Raw genomic sequence first — 18570 nt, forward strand, 5'->3', positions numbered from 1 at the left:
TACATCTGTAAAAAGCAGGAGTTTGGGATGTTACTGAAAGTATTCCAATGAATTCAAGAACATCAAGAGTCAAAGACGCATTCAGTGAGCTCATTCACAGAATTGTAGAGTTGGAAAGGACCCTAAGGGTCATTTAGTCCAACCCCTGGCAATGCATAAACCTACCATGAACAAGTAAATTGCTCCCACTTTGCTCTACTGTGCTCCCCCTGGCTCATGCTGTGGGAAAACAAGCTGTGATCCCTGACTTGGCTTTATGTCTGAACTAGGGGTTGTGATTTGTTCTGCTCCAAACAACCTTCAATCTGCAGCCAAAGTTTGTTGAGAGATAACAATAAGTGAGGGATTGTGCTTCATTCCTCCCCAGAGCAAGTGGGGAGGGAAAATGATCCAGCTTGGTGTGTGGATGATAAAATAGTAACTATGGTTTACTGTGATGTGCTAACTAGGCCAGTGACTATAGGTATAATACCCTAGTCCAGTCCTTTCATAGTGTGAGTGATGGGTGGGAGGATTTCAAGGCAGTACGAAAAGCAGGAATGCCAAGTAAAGAAAGTTTGGAAAGAGAAAGGGTGTGAGAGAAAAAAGAAGACATTTTCTCAGTCGCATGGATGCCTGCAAGACATTTTCCGGAGGTGGGCAAAAGTGGAACACTGAAAGCAGCTTCAACAAACAATGAAAAGAATAGTGCCTGTTCTATAACTGCTACAAACTCGAACGGTTCTTGAATGGCTTAGTTGTCGAACAAATTGGCTCCCGAACGCCACAAACCTGAAAGTAAGTGTTCCGGTTTCCAAACATTTTTCGGAAGCCGAACGTCTGGCGCTGCTTCCACTTGGGTGCAGGAAGCTGCTGCAGCCAATCGGAAGCCACACCTTGGTCTTCGAACAATTTTGGGAGTTGAACGGACTCCCGGAACGGATTAAGTTTGAGAACCAAGGTACCACTGTATGTGGATGCCCATGCTCAGTCGTGTTCTTAGGATTTTTATCAGTATTAACATGTTATAGGATGCATTGGTTAATAAGACAACACCTGCTTATTGTCTATTTCTTTTCCATTATTCTCTATAAGCTCTTTGATAAGAAGTATCTCTGCTGCTTCCATGCGCAAGAAGTAGAATTACAAAGTGAGCCTGACTTAACACACTGAGTGTGCGACCCTGTACTCTCTATAAGGCCAGTTCAGGGCCTGCATGAGCACTGCTCCACCGGCAGAGATGAAGGTATGCCAGCAGGACAACAGTTATTCCACCGGAAATCTCCTGGGCTGGCATAGATATTCTGCTGGCAACGTGTTGCTAGCAGAGTTGGAGGAAAGATGCATGCCGGGGGTGAGTGCAGACACATCTCATCCAAAGCCTCTTCGTTTCCTTGATGTGCACAGCTCTACACCAGCCCTGGGTCTGCCATATTTTGTTCCCTCTCATTGTCGGCGCGAAGGAAGGAGAGGAAAACTGGCTCCAGCAAAATCTCCCATCTTGCCAACAGTGAAACAGGAGGCCATCAATGCATGGTAGGATCACTTCACCCTGTCTGTTTCCCCTTGCAAACAAACGGCGCTGTTTGGCAGCAGGCTTTTGTTAAATTTCATGGAAAGATATATTGGTTACATTGCCAGATGTATTCTTTTCAGTCTGTAGACTGAATGGCCTTGCTGCACCATTCACACATCAGTTCCTGCCTTCCTCTATTTTGAAGGTTGTTTTTGAAGGCCACTGTAGTCTTCAAGTTGTTTGCTCTGGCGTAATCCCTATCTAGCTTTACTTCAGAGCAACTAGTCTAAAGATATCAACCTACGTTTTCATCCAAGTATTAGTTTATTAAGACCATTCAGACTGAAATACTGTTTAATAATATTAATAGTATTGTGAATTCATTGAACATGGTGCCAGAACACAATTCATGTGTTAATATGTTTTACTGTATAATAAATAATAATAATAATAATAATAATAATTTATATGTTCAGTTTATAACCCTGCCTTTCATCAGATTGATCTCAGAGCAGATTACAACATGAAACCAACAATAAAAACCTCAAATGCAACAATTAAAAGTATCCAATTAAACCTCCCCCTCAAGCAAAAGTATGCAGCAGGGAATAAAATCTGGTACCTCAACTCAACACTCACGAAAAGCCTGGGCAAATAGGCGTGTTTTAACTGGTGCTGATTTACTACCCAGGAAAGATGTGAAAGGCAACGGGACTACTGCAGGTCTAAAGGTTTTATAGATAGTAGCCATGCCCAGTGCCATAGTGTGGCATTTTCCTACTTGAAGTGGAGGCCCTGCAGTGGTTCCTGCAGCACCAACATTATAAAAAGCCTTGCTGCACCATTCACACATCAATTCCTGCCTTCATCTGTTATCCAGTGTACACACATACAGACATTCATGATGCCACCAGAAGCAGGTTTCTTCACCCTGCTACCTGGCAGGGCCAGCTCAGTGTATTCCTTGAGATGTTTTTGACTGGTTGTGAGGCCTGCATTGGAATCCCTGCTCGCTCAGCCTTCTTCAGCTAGATGAAAAAGCCCTTCAGTATCAAACTACAGTGGTACCTCCGGTTACATACACTTCAGGTTACATACGCTTCAGGTTACAGACTCCGCTAACCCAGAAATAATACCTCGGGTTAAGAACTTTGCCTCAGGATGAGAACAGAAATCGTGTGGCGGCGGCGCAGCAGCAGTGGGAGGCCCCATTAGCTAAAGTGGTGCTTCAGGTTAAGAACAGTTTCAGGTTAAGAACGGAACTCCGGAACGAATTAAGTATGTAACCAGAGGTACCACTGTACAGCATTTGATCAGCAGAGGTAACGGTTTCTCCCCACCCCAAGCCAACCAGAAGACGAATCTTTTGCAGTTGCCATTTGGCAAATATCCAGGTATACCCTGATATTGTGCATGGCTCGTCATATGTTCAGTCTGTGCTTCAGCCAGGGTTTGGAAGCCTTGAACTGTGAAGACACCTCAAGACTTCTTGCATTCGCAAGACCAAGATGCACACACAGAGCTTCCTGAAGAAACCGTTAAAATGGTTGGCCTTAGTTGTGGAACACACACAACTTCAGCTTTCTTAGAATGTCGTCACTTGGAATTCATGGGCCTCACTTTGTAACAATAGCTATATTTGGAATTGGATAGTAGGTCTCTCAAACTTGAGAAAACGTATCTGTTTTTAGCAGGATTTATTATATTTTGATCCATTTCTACTGTGATTTTCAGTGTCAAAGGTACAAGTCTTGTGAGGTAAGCTTGGCTGAGGAGTACTGGTTCAGCTCAAATGTTGTGGCTGAGCACCCAAACATCTCTCTAATCTGTCACATTGCCGCATTTAGCACCTAGCCGTACATTGGAAAGCAGAAAATCCTTCTTTCCTGACTTTTGGTTTCTAGTTAAGAATGGTTTTCCTGTTGACACAATGACCCAGAAATAACATTGCTGCTGTATGTAGGAGTTAGTCTTGTGAGAGGTAAAGGAGAAAATTATTTTTTAAAGCTCCTCTTCTATATCTGAGAAATCTAAACTAAGAGCAGATTATCCCCTGACGCAAATTTTTGTTCCTTCTCTTTTCCCCACTAAGTGATGTTTAGATCTGTTGAGCGATATCACGAACAGCAGTTGATGATCACTTAATCTTTCTTAAAACGCTGTTGTGTGGACCCCTGCTTGGAAATTTCAGCTTGAGCGCTGTAAGAAACAAGGTACGCGACAATGCTTCTGTCTTCCAGCTCCATGGCTCACTCTTTTGTACCATTATTCCTTTTCTCCGACTGCCTCAGCTAAGTTGTAATAACATTTTGCAGCTGTTTTGTACAGGCACTCAATGAATCCACTGTCAATTCTCTACAGGTATCAACTGTTACCTGTACGTGCATTATGAATCTAATTGCCATTGGTTTGACATAACCGCAAAACCAGAGAGGTAGGGACACTGCAGCAATCTGCCATATTCAATTTCTCATGCGGATATCGTTGTGCCACTGGTGTGGACACTAATCCTGGACCTTCCTGGTGTGGCATTTTATCTCCTTTACTTTCCTGTGGGGGGATTATGCCTAAATAATTGGCATATGGATGTTCAAGCAATGGAGAGGGGAAACACAAGAGGCCAAATGAGCATCTGGGTACAGATATCCATCAACGCTGCATTCTGATACGCATTCCGATACACAAATAGCTCAACTAGTTACGTGTAACTACATGCAGCTAGAGCAGGATTGGGCCATATATGGGTTATGAATCACAAACAAGCAAAACAATGTTTTTTTTCCACGTATGGCTCGTACTTTCCAGGATGAACCAGGTGCATGTGTTTGCTTGCAGACCCACCTTTGATTTCCTTCTCATATGCACTTATGGTTTCTCACATGCGCTTATGATTCGAGGCAAAGCAGCAACATGGAATGGAAATTGCATGTATCTGTGCATCCACATGTGCCAGCTCACTCTATAAAGTGCCCTTGTTCGCATGACAGTTTTTTCAAAAGGAGGAAAAAGGGAAGGAGAAGTAATTCAGAAAAGCAAGAATATCTAAACAAAACAAAAAAATTCCTTCCAGTAGCACCTTAGAGACCAACTAAGAATATCTAAGATACTACTGATACTTTCTCTAGGCAACTGAGAGTGTGAGGTCTTCAAGGTGCACACAAACGACCTCTCAAAATTCTCCATCCTTATTTGTGGAAAATGTTCAGGGAGAAATATTGGCTCAGATCTAGTACGGGGAGGAGAAAAAGAACAGAAGTTTCACACTTTCCCTAGCATTCCCTCCACTGTTCCTTTTGAAAGAGCCTTTAAGGGGAGCTCAGTGTTTTTGCTCTCCACAGGGCAGCTGCGTTTACTCTTTCTCGCTGCTCCTTGCACATGGCAAGCGGGTAATCTGACATCTTTACTATGAGCATATGCTTCGGTTTTGCACTCCACTACATACCACACTTCTCGTGGCCAGAGGAGATCTGTATTGCTTCCTTTGCCGTCTGTCACACATGGATCTGCATTTAATGTCGACCTGCCATGTTGAAATATAAAGTTGACCTGCTGCTGCTGTAGCTGACTTCAGGTCAGTGAAAACCAGCTGCCTGATAAGAATCTAGGAATCCAGAATCTAGGAATTTGGAAATGGAATACTGGGTCTGCCCTACTGTTGCTAGGTTGCACCAGCAGGATAGTGTTATGTATTTTATGGCCTATGGATCTTAGCCCCAAATCGGTAGAGCATGAGACTCTTAATGTCAGGGTTGTGGGTTCAAGCCCCACATTAGGCAAAATATTCCAGCATTGCAGGGGGCTGGACTAGATGGCCCTCATGGTCCCTCCCAACTTTACAATTCAATGATTCCATGTTTGAAAGATGGTGTTATGCATACCCAGGAACCTGTGTAAATTAAAAAGCTGGCATGTCATTTTCTGCTACCAGTATGGGATATACTGGTATGTATGAATGGGCAAATATATCTTCCTGTAATCTGAGGGTGCTTGGTGTTTTCATAAGGCGGGAACCTGAGGCTGTGAGTCAGCGAGTCAGCAGCCCAGAACCTTGGACCCTGGACAACTGCACAACAAGAGGGTTAAGAACGACACTGCTAGACACACACACACATTCCATTTTGTCGAGATGCAAGGCCACCGCAGGCCCTCCTCGATCCTATTGCTGCTGCTGCACTGCACTATGCTGTCTCTTCCTCCCACCTCAGGTGTACTTTTTACACTCCTGTGTCAGAAACTTGCCATGGGCTGCCCCATGTATGCCCACTATGGCATATATGGATGACCAACCCATTGCTTACTATGACAGTGATACACAAGAGGAAAATGTTTGCAGTGCCCTGGATGCAAAAAGTAGAAAGGTTGTTAAAAAAGAGAGAGTAGGATTTGTTTTTCTCAGGAAGAGCTCTACCCGAGAGGTTATCAGAGGGAAATGATTTAAAATTATTGGTTAATGATTATTATAGACAGATAAAAGAGGATCTGCTCTACCTGATTATTTTGTGGATAGGTTATAATAATATATAAGCGTCTTCGCAAAAAATGGTACTTGTACAGCTGATGTGCAGGGAGATGAAATATTCTTGTAATATGATTGGGTTTAATTTTATTGAATGATGAAATGAAAGTTGGAAAAGCTAATGTGCTTGGAGCAGCAATGGATGGAGGGAAAAAGAAGGAACATCTGGGAGGGGTGGGAAGCCAGCTTTTAAATTTGTATTAATTTGATGGCAATTTTTAATGGAAAATCAACAAAAAATAATTGGCAAAAAGTGGAGCAGGATGATGCCCAGTACTGGGAAAGATATACCCAAATGTTGTAAGGCTGGGAGCAGTGGTTCAAATCCAGCCTGGAGAATTTGCGGAACAGTTACAACCAGAGCAAAGGGTTCCACACTCTGCAGCTCATGTACGGCTGAGGCGAGATGGGAGCAAAAGAGAGTTTTGACAGTATGCCCATGACGGGTGGGGGGGGGGTCTCATCAGCTCTGACAAGGACACCCTCACCTGGACAGCAGCTGATACGGAGGCCCAGATCACCAAGCGGTCCTTGGATACAGAGTTTGCCACTAACAAGTACAGGAAGAGCTACCTGGAGGAGACCTGCGTTGAGTGACTGCAGAAATACTTGGACTATGGGAAGGAGGTTCTGCTCAGGACAGAGCCCCCAGTGGGGAAGATGACACAGGAGGCCCTTCCAGGTGGAAATTCCTCATCTGCCAAACCCCTAAAGAGATCGACACCACCTGGAGGAAGGATGTGGAGGCCATGGAGAACGGCCCCTTTTCCAGGGACATCGGTCCCAATTGTGACAGGACCTACCATGCCTGGGTCAGCATTGACTCCCAGATCAGACACTGCTACCGGTGCCACATAGAGCTTGCTGGCCTGCCGAAGCCACTGGTCTTGGCCTGGGAGAAACCTGCCCATGTGGGGCTCACTGTGGGAACTACTTTGGGGGTCTTGGCTGCTGTCCTAGTGATCATCATCACCGTCAGGAATCAGAAGGCATCAACAAGTAGCCAGGCACCCGAGAATTCCACCAGGGCATGGCATCAAGTTGGTGTGTGAAGTGAGTCTGGAGGGTTTGCTGTAGGGGAGAAATTAGGCTTTCTTTCACCAGGGTGTTATATGTGTGACAGAGGCTACTACATAGGGTTGCTCTGTAAGAGAGCAAGTGATAGGAAAAAGCACGGCGGCAAATTTTCGAGGCTGTGAGGGTGTTTTAAAAACAAAACAAAAACAAAAATAGGGTAGTTTTTCTATTTTATGAAGCTGTAGATTTTGTAAATGTTAGCTATATTATTATTATTATTAGAATTTATATATCACCCTATATATCTCAGGGCAGGTCACATAATAAAACCATCAGCATTTTATATAAGCATCAACAGTGCATTTAACTTAAGATATTTAGCAGGCAAAACTTTTCATGTCATGGATATGAAGGGATATTCTTTGTTTCAAACAATGTAACTTGATTAATGTATTTATTTTTATGATAAATAAGTAGAAAAGGGTAATTCTGTGTGAATTCAAGGGAGCCATTTCTGGATATATGGGTATTTTGCTTCAAAGAGAACTTGCGTAAAGATTTGGGATGCAGTTCTGTTTTTATCCCATTTGGTCAATTGCAATGACACCGTTTATCTCTGTAAAATATTGTAGACCTTGGAGGGTGTTTTTTTTAGCGAAGGACTATTCTAACATCATCTCCAGTTTCCTACAGAAAAACTCTGATAGGAAACTTTAAAGGAGGGGAAAGGTGAAAAGGAAACATCAGCACACATTTGAATAGATATGTGCAGCTGTCGGGCAAAGGTCTAAAATCTTCCTCATTCTTCATCAAGCTCAAGTCAATTAATTACTAGACTATTCCTTTAAGAAGTTCTGCAAACATTTCAAGCAGCTCAGAAGACAGTAGGGTTAGAGCGAATCAGTATGATAAATGGGTGGGTGAGTGACTATCTCTGGGGGCAGGTTCACTTACCTACACGTGATATGGCAGATCTATGATTGGATCTCCCAGTGTTTGCCTTTTTAAACTTAAAAGCAGCCATGAGAGGCCTTGAATTAGACTGGAACACAGTGTTGCAAGAGGGGGTTAATCATTCCCCCTGTATCACTTCCCCACTTAACTCTCTCCCCCAAGCCAAACTATTACAGGCCTCAAGGAGGAGAAAATATTGGTGCCTCTGCTGTGTTTTGAAGAGGGAGTTCTGAATCCAAGCCCAAAGAGGCATTTTCAATCAGCTCCAAAATTGCTTGTTGCTGTTGCCTCCCATCTCTAACCAGCATCTCAGGCCTGATTTCCCTTCTTACCTGCAATGATTTCTCTCTCTCTCTCTCTCTCTCTCTCTCTCTCTCTCTCTGTGTGTGTGTGTGTGCATTTGTGACATGCCCAGGAGAGTCCTGGGCAGTTTCAGAATAACAAAACAAGGCCACTTATGGAAATAACACTGAGGAGACATTATAGCTGGGGGAAAGCCACAAACCACATGACACTTACCTGGGGGCTATTAACAAATAGGGCTTCTCACTGAAGTAAAATAAGCTAAATACAAATGAATGGTTTTCCTGGCTTGGGCAATCACACCGGTGAGAACCCACCTCCGTTTTAAACCTATGCTTCTCGTCTTATGCGTTCCACCTGGACAGCCCCATATAAACACACCTGCCTTCCGGATAGATTTCTGTGACTCTCAATATCCTCTGCTGTGTAACCATTCACAATATTGTGCAGCCACCTTGCATTTAAGTGTTCCTGGACCTCCATCCCTCTGGACCGGCAAGCTTCACGCCAGCCCCAGGAGACAAGTTCAGCATTATCTTTTATACTGACATTGCACCCCAGCTGATGAGCAGATGGTACTGACAAGCTTCGGCAGCCCTGTTTCGGATTTATCTTGGCTCGCAAGTTGCTTTATTTCACCCAGGAATCTGGTGTATGCTTAATTCCATTAGCAAAAAGCTAAATCAAAACCACAGAACAGAATCCCTTCCTTCGACCCCCCCCTCCCCTTTGCACCCACAAGGATAAGGTGACTTTTCTGGCTGAAATATTGATTCTCAATCAACTACAGCAGCAGAGGTATTCCTCCTCCTGCTATTTCCCCTTCTCTGGTATCTTGAAATCAAAAAGGCAGTGAAATCATTCCCAGCCAGAACTGATCAGCTGGAGGGAAACAGTTGCTGCCATCCAGCCCTTGATCGATTTTGCTTGCATATTTATTTATTTTTTGGCTTCTTGTGTGCCATTGTAAATACCTGATCAGAACGGAGACCCCAACGTCCTCGCAGTTGGCGTAGACTCTGCTCCATGTCTCCTGAATCACCTTTTTCTCTGCGTCTGACATCTCTTCGCTTCTTTCCCATCTCTCAATCTCCATTTCTCCTTGGACTTTCTCCATGAAAAACAGCCAGCAAAATCTTCCAGGGAAGCCAGGAGGAAAGAGAGGGGTTTGTGAGAGTCTCTCTTTCTCTCCGTGTGTGTGTCCTTTTTGTGTGTGTCCGTGCGTGCGGGTGTGTGTGTGTGTATCCAGCAAAAAGAGATAAGGTGTTCTGTTTGTGGGTGGTGTGGCTGATACTGTTCCTGGCTTCCTCTCACTCTCTCTCTCTGTGTATGTGTGTCTGTCTATATAGAAAGAGAGGTATGTAATAAGAGATAATCAGGGGGAGAGAGAGATTGTGTGTGATCAGATTTCAGATCTTCCAGTGCAGCCCCTTGCTGTGGTTCACTTCAGCTCAGCGTGTGTGTGTGTTTGTGTGTGTGCGCGTATGACTCTGAAGGGAAACTGACAAAAAGTAAAATATTCAAAGGCATTGCAAGACCAGCCTTTTTTACCAATGTGTGAACGTGAGCTCACTTTTCTCTCTCCTCCCCCCGCCCTCCCTCTCCCTCCTCCTCCTCCTCCTCCTCAGTGTGTGTGTGTGTGTGTGTGTGTGTGTGAGAGAGAGAGAGAGAGAGAGGTGCTCTTCAGTGTCAAATTCTCCTGTTTTGAGTATTTTATGACTTGAGATTTCTCCTTTTTCCCCCTCCTTCACCATTTGTAAACAGCTCAGAGAAAATGGAGCATCTGAAGTGAGCAGTTAAACTTATCCCAACAGCTGGCTTAGCTGAGATAGAGCTTTCTGATTCCCACCATATTCCTTAGGAGGTTGTTTTTATCAACAGCAGCAAAAATCCTTGCTACCCTGTGTCTTTTTGGAAGGGGCTGGGGCTGGGCAAAGACGCTATTAAATAAATGTTTATCTTCCACAGAATCTGAATTATACCCGGCTTCCAAGGAAATGTTTCTAATTATAAAATATTTCCCTGCCTTCATCTGAACTGTGAATCAGATATCGGAGGAATAATCTGATTTTAAGCACGTGTGAGGAAAACATATTTTTGGATTCACTTATTGACTTTAATAATAATAATAATAATAATAATAATAATAATAAAGATTGGAAAGCATGGGGGGTTTCCAGGCAAGGGTGGAAGAGTGGGTTTAGAAGCAAGGACAAACATTTCCGCTGTTTGGTGGTGGTGAAAATGCTGTGTAGATTTTTTTTTGGTTTGATTCAGCCTGCACTTGTGACATTTCAACTCATCTGAGGTAAAAATAGTGGTGTTCAGTCCCCTTGCAAGTGTGTAAGAATAGACAATACATCAGAAGTTGGAAAGAAATAGATAGAAAAGGTGCAAAAAACAAAACCCTCCCAAAAGGGATAGATATGTTAGTCTTTTGCAGCAAAAACAACAGAGAGTCTTGTGGCACCTTAAAGAGAGTCAGTGGGGTTTAGTGTTAGAGTAGGTTCTGGGAGACCCGGGTTCAAATCTCCACCTGGTGACCTTGGGCAAATAGCTCTCTCTCAGCCTAACCTACCTCACAGGGTTGTTGTGAGGATAAAATAGGGAGGAGAATTATGTACACCATCTTGGGCTCCTTGGAGGAAAGGTGAGGTAGAAATGTAACAAACAAACACTTAAAAATATTGAGGCAATTTTTGTGTGGATCACAGTCCACTTCATCAAATGCATAAAGCTTCATCCTGAGCAGCAGTCAGAAGGAAAGAAAATGTAGGAAAGCGCTGTTGCAGAAAAATGCAGATGATGATTATATCATTAGGAGTAACCACTCCAATAATTTTAAGATCCAGTTAACTGTTGATAACACAGACATCCTGGCATTGGTAAACAGGTATATGCATCAATAAATGAGCCCATGCATGTTATTAATGGACTTCACTTCAACATAGCAGAGGAAAAGTACAGCTTTCTTCCCTCCACATCACCAATTACAATGTCTGGGGTAAGAAGAACCTAGTGTGGAGTTCCAAGTCCGGAAATAATCTAGGCCTGTTGGATTATTCCAACAAGACTACTGGATGCCCACAAAACCACCACTGTCACCATTGGTCTGCATTATCTCCAGACTGGAACTTAGCCAGTTCACAGATTACTAGGAAGCACACACAGTTTAAGGCTAAACATTACTATTAATCCTAAAATTATATTAAATTCAAACTCACTGTTCACAAAATGGAATGGGAATGGGAATTGCACAACCCCATCACTAATGATTGTCACAATATTCAATGTGTACTTAGGGCATTCAAATATTCTTGCCACACAGCAGTCAAAACAGAGATTAATGTCATCTGGAGGAAGGACTGTATTAATCAGGTACAAACACAGCAATTTAGTTTGCAATTCTATTCACACTTACCTGGGAGTAAGTCTCATTGAGTCCAATGGGACTTACTTCTGAGTAGTGACTTATGCTGTTTCGAAGGCTTGTTATCCTAGTAACTAGAAAACCATTTTAAAGGAATAATATCATGCTGTGTGAAACAAATATGAATTTACTGAGCAAAAGACTGCCAGTGAAGGACATTCAGGAGTTGACTGTTCATATTTTGGATAATCTGATGTTTGACTAAATATTAGTTGCATGGCTCTACAAGAAAATGCAGGCAACATTCTGGAGTGGAAAGCAGGTTCAAATCCCTTCTCAAGACTAAGGGGTCTCACCATCTCTCACCCTGTCCAATTTACAGGGCGAAATCTACATGTTCATTCCCAGTACCATCCTAAGCATGTTTACTCAAGAAGTTAAACCCTATTGAATTCAATCTGGCTTTCTCCCATTGTGTACACTTTCTAATTCCCGACAGCATAACTTGGAATAAAATCACAAACCTTGCTAAATTAAAGGGGTGTGGGGATAATCCCATTTGCTTCCTTAGACGATTAATTTGACCCATAAAATGAATGACCCGGGAAGTTCTTCTATCAAGATAAGTATCTTACAATAATACTATAATAGTTTTAAAAAACAGAAGCGATCTATATCTAATAATAATAATAATAATAATAATAATAATAATAATAATAATAATTAAACCCAAGAATCTGGAAACCTAGATTGTACCATTTTACGTTTTTAGTAGCCACAATTCTAAGGAGGCACTACCAACCTTGAAATGTGTTCTCCAGCCCACTATGGCTATCTCAGCAATTATTTTATTTTATTTTCACAGAACAAAACTGTGGAACACCTGCTTTGAGATAAATACACTGGGGGAACCACAATGCTCTTTGCCACTAGACTTTTGGTGTCCATTTAGATTTGAGGAGAACCTCCAAGCTATACACCTTTTCATTCAAGGGGAGCACTACCCCAATACCCCACCCAGAACAGGCTGTCCCTCCAGTTCCTGAATTTGGAAACTACCTACCCACAGAACCTCTGTCTTAGCAGGACCCAGTCTCAGTTTGTTGGTCTTCCTCTAGCCTCCAGGCTCTGGTCAGCAGCTGCCCAGCTTATCCTGATTCAGATGCAAAGATAAAGCTGGGAGTAATGTGTATACAGTATTGGTGAAACCACACTCCAAATCCCTGGGTGTCTCCCCTCAGTGGTTCTGCATAGATATTACATGTAAATAGCATGGGGGACTGGGGGATGATGGAACCTGGCAGGACCCCACAGCAGGACTGCCAAGTGGTCAAGCCAAAGTCCTCCCAAGCTACTCTCTGGTAGAAGTCCAGTAAGTAGGAGTGGAACTACCAGGTTCCACTGAATGGAAGCACTGAGTGCTCCCAACTCACAGAGACTCTCTCTAGGAGAATACCATGGTTATTGGTACCAATCGTCTTCAAGAGGTTTTCCGAGATCAACAGTGCAGTTGTCTCCCCACCAGGTAAGATAAAGGAGCCCTGGATGGTTAAGTCCAGCCCAAGGTGACTATAGGGTGTTGTGCTCATTTTGCTTTTCAGGCCAAGGGAGTAGGTGTTTGTCCACAGACAGCTTTCCAGGTCATGTGGTCAGCATGACTTAACAGCTACTGGCACACAGAGGACTATGATGAGTGCCAGAGTGCACGGAAACGCCGTTTACCTTCCCGCCACAATGGTACTTATTTATCTACTTGCATTGCCATGCTTTCGAACTGCTAGGTTGGCAGAAGAACAGAGCAATGGGAGCTCACCCCATTGCAGGGATTCGAACCACCTACCTTCTGACTGGCAAGCCCAAGAGGCTCGGTGGTTTAGACCACAGCACCACCTGCTGTCTCCTACCAAAGGTCACCCATCAGGGTAACTAAAGCTGTTTCAGTTCTGTACTGAGGCATGAGGCCAGATTGGAATGGGCTTACCCAGCCAGACATCCCTGCAACTGGCCAGCCACCACCCTCTCAATCACCTTGAATTAGCTAAAGGATATTTGCAACAGGGTGGCAGCTGTCCACAACTTGGGGTCCAGGGAGGGCCTATTGAGAACGGAATCAGTCAATGAGAAACTAGATGGGGGAAGAACCTGGGGGAAACAGCATCTTTCAGATAACCTTTCAGATCAAAGCAGGTGTCTGCATAAATCTCTGTCTTTAAACAACCACCAGCAAATGCAGGTGAGTCCTTGGTGAGTTTGAGAAATGAATGATGTGAGATATTCTCCCTGCACCACCACACACAGAGAGACACACACAGAGAGCAAGACGGTCTTAAAGAATTAAAGTGACATCTTGGAAACACAAGGTTTAACAAATGAGTCTGTGGGATTACCCAGCCAGCAAAATTTGATCCAACGGAGGAGGAAATAGCACAAGAGGCTGGGCGTTCTATGAAAGCCCAGGCAAATCCAGGGTGATAGGAAATAATTGAGGAAATCCTTCATGCAGTTGATTGCCATGACAATAGAGCAAAAGCATTTCTTATGCTCCAGAGGGCTGTGGGAAAACTTTTATTTCTCAAACTTTAATAGGAGGAATAGATGTCTTGCAATGGGAACTGAAGCATCTATATGGGGAGGGAGGCAGAGAGAGAAAGTTGCACATACTCCCTGTAAGTTGCCCCTTACAATGAGGGGGTGGAGAGTGCCATCATTATTTGCCAACACTGCAGCAACAAAATGCATGCAAAATGAAGCACTAATTGTTTTGGATGGGTGCTCCTGCCAGTGCTCTCATGGCAACTGACAGACTTTCAGGAGACTTAATGAAATCAGAGATCACTTTTGAAAGAAATTTTCTCTTCACTTGCAGGATATTGTTGCTGGCAAATATTACCAGTTGTACCTCTTTCCTCATATCAAGCCACAGTCAACAGTTGTTTGAACAAAAGGCCACTTGGGCCAATATTCAAAAATGCAAGTTGACACAAGCTATGAGTAGATGATTTGCACAGAATGAGCCCTGTGACAACATTATTAGCAATTCTAAAAATCCACATTTAGGCGTTAACTTTATCAGGCCAACCAAAACGTTATAAGATAGCATGCGATGTTTCAAGTTTTCCTGAATTCTTTATCAGGATAGATGGTAAACAAAACAGGGCACTCCACCCATAACTTCAACATCAGCCAACTTTTCCCCTCACTCCTCTCTGTCATTATGTTTACCATCTAGCCCAAGGAAGAAATCTGGAGAACTCTAGAACTTGCACACTATATTTTGTAACATTTTGGCTGGCTTACTTAAGACACTGCTAACATGTGAATTTTGGAATTTTCCTTGTGGGCCAACTTGGCAACCTTTTCTTTTTGAGTTAACATTAGTAATGGTATCACGTTAAAAACAGGAGGGTCAACAGATAATTGTGGCGGAATAGATAAATGACAGAGGATCTTGACAAACAAAATATTGCAAATGATTTCTCAGTATTTTAGAAGATGTGCACTAGTTACTCCCTTAGAAATTTGTGTTGAAAAAGTATTAAGGGCACATATTGAACCCTAAAGTGATTTAATAAATCAGATTGCAAGTTTGGCTCTCAAGCTGACTGAAGGAGAATCAGCTGGTAACTGGGTACTTTCCTGAAAAGGATTGATACTTTTATGAATATCGTTTTCTTTCAAAATGGAAATTCAGTGGTACCTTGATTTACAACCATAATCCGTTCCGGAGGTCTGCTTGTAAACCAAAACAGGTTGTAACCCAAGGTGAGCTTTCGCCAATGAGGCCTCCCCCAAAAAATTGGTTGTACAGTGGTACCTCGGGTTACATACGCTTCAGGTTACATACGCTTCAGGTTACATATGCTTCAGGTTACAGACTCCCCTAACCCAGAAATAGTACCTCGGGTTAAGAACTTTGCTTCAGGATGAGAACAGAAATCATGCTCCGGTGGCGTGGCAGCAGCAGGAGGCCCCATTAGCTAAAGTGGTGCTTCAGGTTAAGAACAGTTTCAGGTTAAGAACGGACCTCTGGAACAAATTAAGTACTTAACCCGAGGTACCACTGTAATCCCCCAAAAATGGGTTGTAATCCAAAAAAAGGGGTCACACACTTCCAGGCTTGATGTGGTTGTAATCCAAAACGGTTGTAATCCAAAGCAGTTGCAAACCAAGGTATCACTGTAAGACAATTTCAAGTGAGACTATTTTCTGCTGTGAGTATCAAAACAACATTTGAGATGAACACTTTATATTACTGGGCTCTACTTTCCTCAACAAATATTGTGCAAAAATACGTAGGTATGTCCACAGTAAGACCTGTTGATGTTCTAAACAGTCACTTGGGCCAGACAGCCAAATGAGGAGATGTGAATGCCAAGGAAAGGGCATTTGGAGGGTAGGACTCAAACCAATGGATTCAAGTTACAAGGAAGGAGATTCCAACTAAACATCAGCAAGAACTTTCTGACAGCAAGAGCTGTTCAACAGTGGAACAGGCTCCCTCATGTGGTTGTGGACTCTCTTTCATGAGAGGATGGATGGCCCTCTGCCATGGATGCTTTAGTTGAGATTCCTGCATTGCAGGAGGTTGGACTAGATGAGCACTGGGATTTCTTGCAACTCTATGATTTTGCAACTCTATGAACATGCCATTATGACTGGCTGCCCATTCCTTCAGTGTTTTGAACAGGAAAGCCATTGGAAGAGGACACAGCCAAGCTAAAGCGAGCAGTTTGGAAGGAGACAGGGACCCTATTTTGTAATGAATCATAGAATTACAGAGATGGAAGGGACCAGGAGGGCCATCTTGTCCAATCCCCTGCAATGCAGGAATCTTTTGCCGAACATGGGGCTTGAACTCACAACCCTGAGATTAGGAGTCTCACGCTCTACTGACTGAGCCACTGCATAAGGGGGAGAAGAGAGCTGTGCTGAATATATTTGGGTGGGTTTCCTAATACAGTGGTACCTCGGGTTAAGTATTTAATGCGTTCTGGAGGTCCGTGCTTAACCTGAAACTGTTCTTAACCTGAAGCACCACTTCGTGCGCCGCCAGAGCACGATTTCTGTTCTCATCCTGAAGCAAAGTTCTTAACCCGAGGTACTATTTCTGGGTTAGCGGAGTCTGTAACCTGAAGCGTATGTAACCCGAGGTACCACTGTAAATGGATAGATCCTATGCAGTAGTAGATCAGATGCCCTCTACAGATAGCTTTGTCCTGAGAAGGGGGTGGCAGTGGGCAGAGCCCCACTCTCTCCTTCACATTATTGTTAATCATGATGAGGGATAATGCCAGACAAGAGCAGGCAGATGCAGAGAAAGAGAGAGATCTGTGAGTTAGTTGAAGAATGGAAGCTATTGCAGGGTGCAGGGCCTCTTCCTGGGGAATCTGTCATGGGATAACAAATCTGTTGCCTTTTAAGAATATATGAGGGTTGCCTCCATCCGTGCTCTACTTGGATATTTGTAAGGAAAGCCATTATTACAAAAGCACAGCAAGTCCTGAAATCTGAGAGAAACAGTACCATTCAAAATTTAAGTGATTCCAGGAAGGGGACCCACAACTTTAGAAATTACTGGAGGGAACGGAAAGGTTAGGCTCCATTTCCAGTTCAGAAAAACACTGAGAATCGAAACCCAAAATATTGTTTTACAAACTATTTTATGAGGCTCTATTTGCATTCCTTGTAATGCCTCATAATAACTACAGCAGTATGGGCCATTGTGCCCTGGCATGACTATTGAATCCACAGTCCATTTCAATTTCATTTCTCACAGGAACCCCATTGTGAGTAAAAGCCACACCTGGAAAGAACTACAGGTACTTCTGGGAAACAACTGGATGTCCCTGACGACAAAGCAGAGTTTCCACAACTGTTAAGAACCCTTCGGTGGATGAAGGATATGAGACCATCAGAGTGATGGAAAGTTGGCTCTCTCTCTGGAGTTTTGGCGAGGAAGCGGCGGAGCAGCAGCCTGCCTGCTTGGTATGTGCTTGGCATAGCCTGGACGTGCACTCCGCTAGGTACAAGGCACCGATGAGGCACACTGATAAAACAGCATCGGGATTTATTCATCTATAACCTCATTTGAAGTAAATCCACAACTGGGTTTGTTTTGGTCCTGCTCGCTCTGTTCAGTGAGATTGAGGAGGGGAGGGAGACAGTGGGCAAAAAGGAAATGAGGCGAGAATGTGTACCTGAGAATGTACACACAGGTGTCCGATGTCTGTCAGACTTGGCAAGGAAAAGACAGGTGCACTAATGCCCATTTCGACTCTGGTTCTTCATCCACCAGTCCATCTTGTTAGTTTTCTTTCCCCTGGAATGCTTCCTCTCAGTTTTTGTTAACTTCCCCTTTGCTGCCTCGTTTATCTTCTTTCCCTATTTGTCTCACTTGTTCCTTTCTATGGGTTTTTAATTAAGGCCCCCTGCCTGTTTCTGTCACTCTCCATTCCCCTCGTCTCTCATCTCCTTTTCCCTGTATTCCTCCCTCCGCCTCCCTGCCCGCTTTCCGTCTCTGGCTTCCATGTCTTGCCCCTTTTAAAAGCAACCCGAGCATATTCTGCCAAGGTTGAGCCTAGAGTGGATTGGAAATGACAGGAGCCTGACCTGCTGCTTGTCAGGGAGCAAAGGGATCAGAGTCTTGTCAGTCTCAAACTGCTTTGGAAGCAGACAAGAGCGCCTTCCAGCTTTAGCACAGTAGTAAAAGATCAAGTGCATTACAGGAGAACCTCCATTTTCGCTCGCTGCTGCAGAAGGTGCTGAAATGGGCTTGTGGGTGATTGCAGTCCTGCTGCATACCTGTAACAAGCTCCTTTTGCCAGGCTTTTGGGGCCAGACTCTCACTGTTTTCAGGGGGAAATTGAGCACATGCGAGAAGCCAAGTTACAGGGAACCAGGCAGAGGGCCTTCTCG

The 18570-nt window shown here is 43.7% G+C and overlaps 1 protein-coding gene and 1 long non-coding RNA gene across 3 annotated transcripts in view; one reads left to right on the forward strand and one right to left on the reverse strand.

Annotated features, from left to right (window-relative positions):
- CYGB (cytoglobin) overlaps window positions 1–9956 on the reverse strand; it is a 49491-nt gene extending 39535 nt beyond the window's left edge. Inside the window, exon 1 of one of the 2 annotated variants that reach the window (XM_083487735.1) lies at window positions 9260–9956. In XM_083487735.1, the coding sequence (XP_083343861.1) occupies window positions 9260–9402 (143 nt within the window). In that variant the 5' untranslated portion in view covers window positions 9403–9956. The remainder of the gene's footprint in view (window positions 1–9259) is intronic. The other variant, XM_083487736.1, reaches the window with a different exon arrangement.
- A 6482-nt stretch (window positions 9957–16438) lies between these two features.
- Window positions 16439–17764, forward strand: LOC310699635. Its single transcript, XR_014522178.1, has 2 exons — window positions 16439–16597; window positions 17432–17764. It is a non-coding gene; the product is annotated as an uncharacterized lncRNA (long non-coding RNA).
- The last annotated feature ends 806 nt before the right edge of the window (window positions 17765–18570 follow it).

This window comes from Podarcis liolepis (genome assembly GCF_965112155.1).
Source record: "Podarcis liolepis genome assembly, chromosome: 2".
Classification (NCBI taxonomy): Eukaryota; Metazoa; Chordata; class Lepidosauria; order Squamata; family Lacertidae; genus Podarcis; species Podarcis liolepis.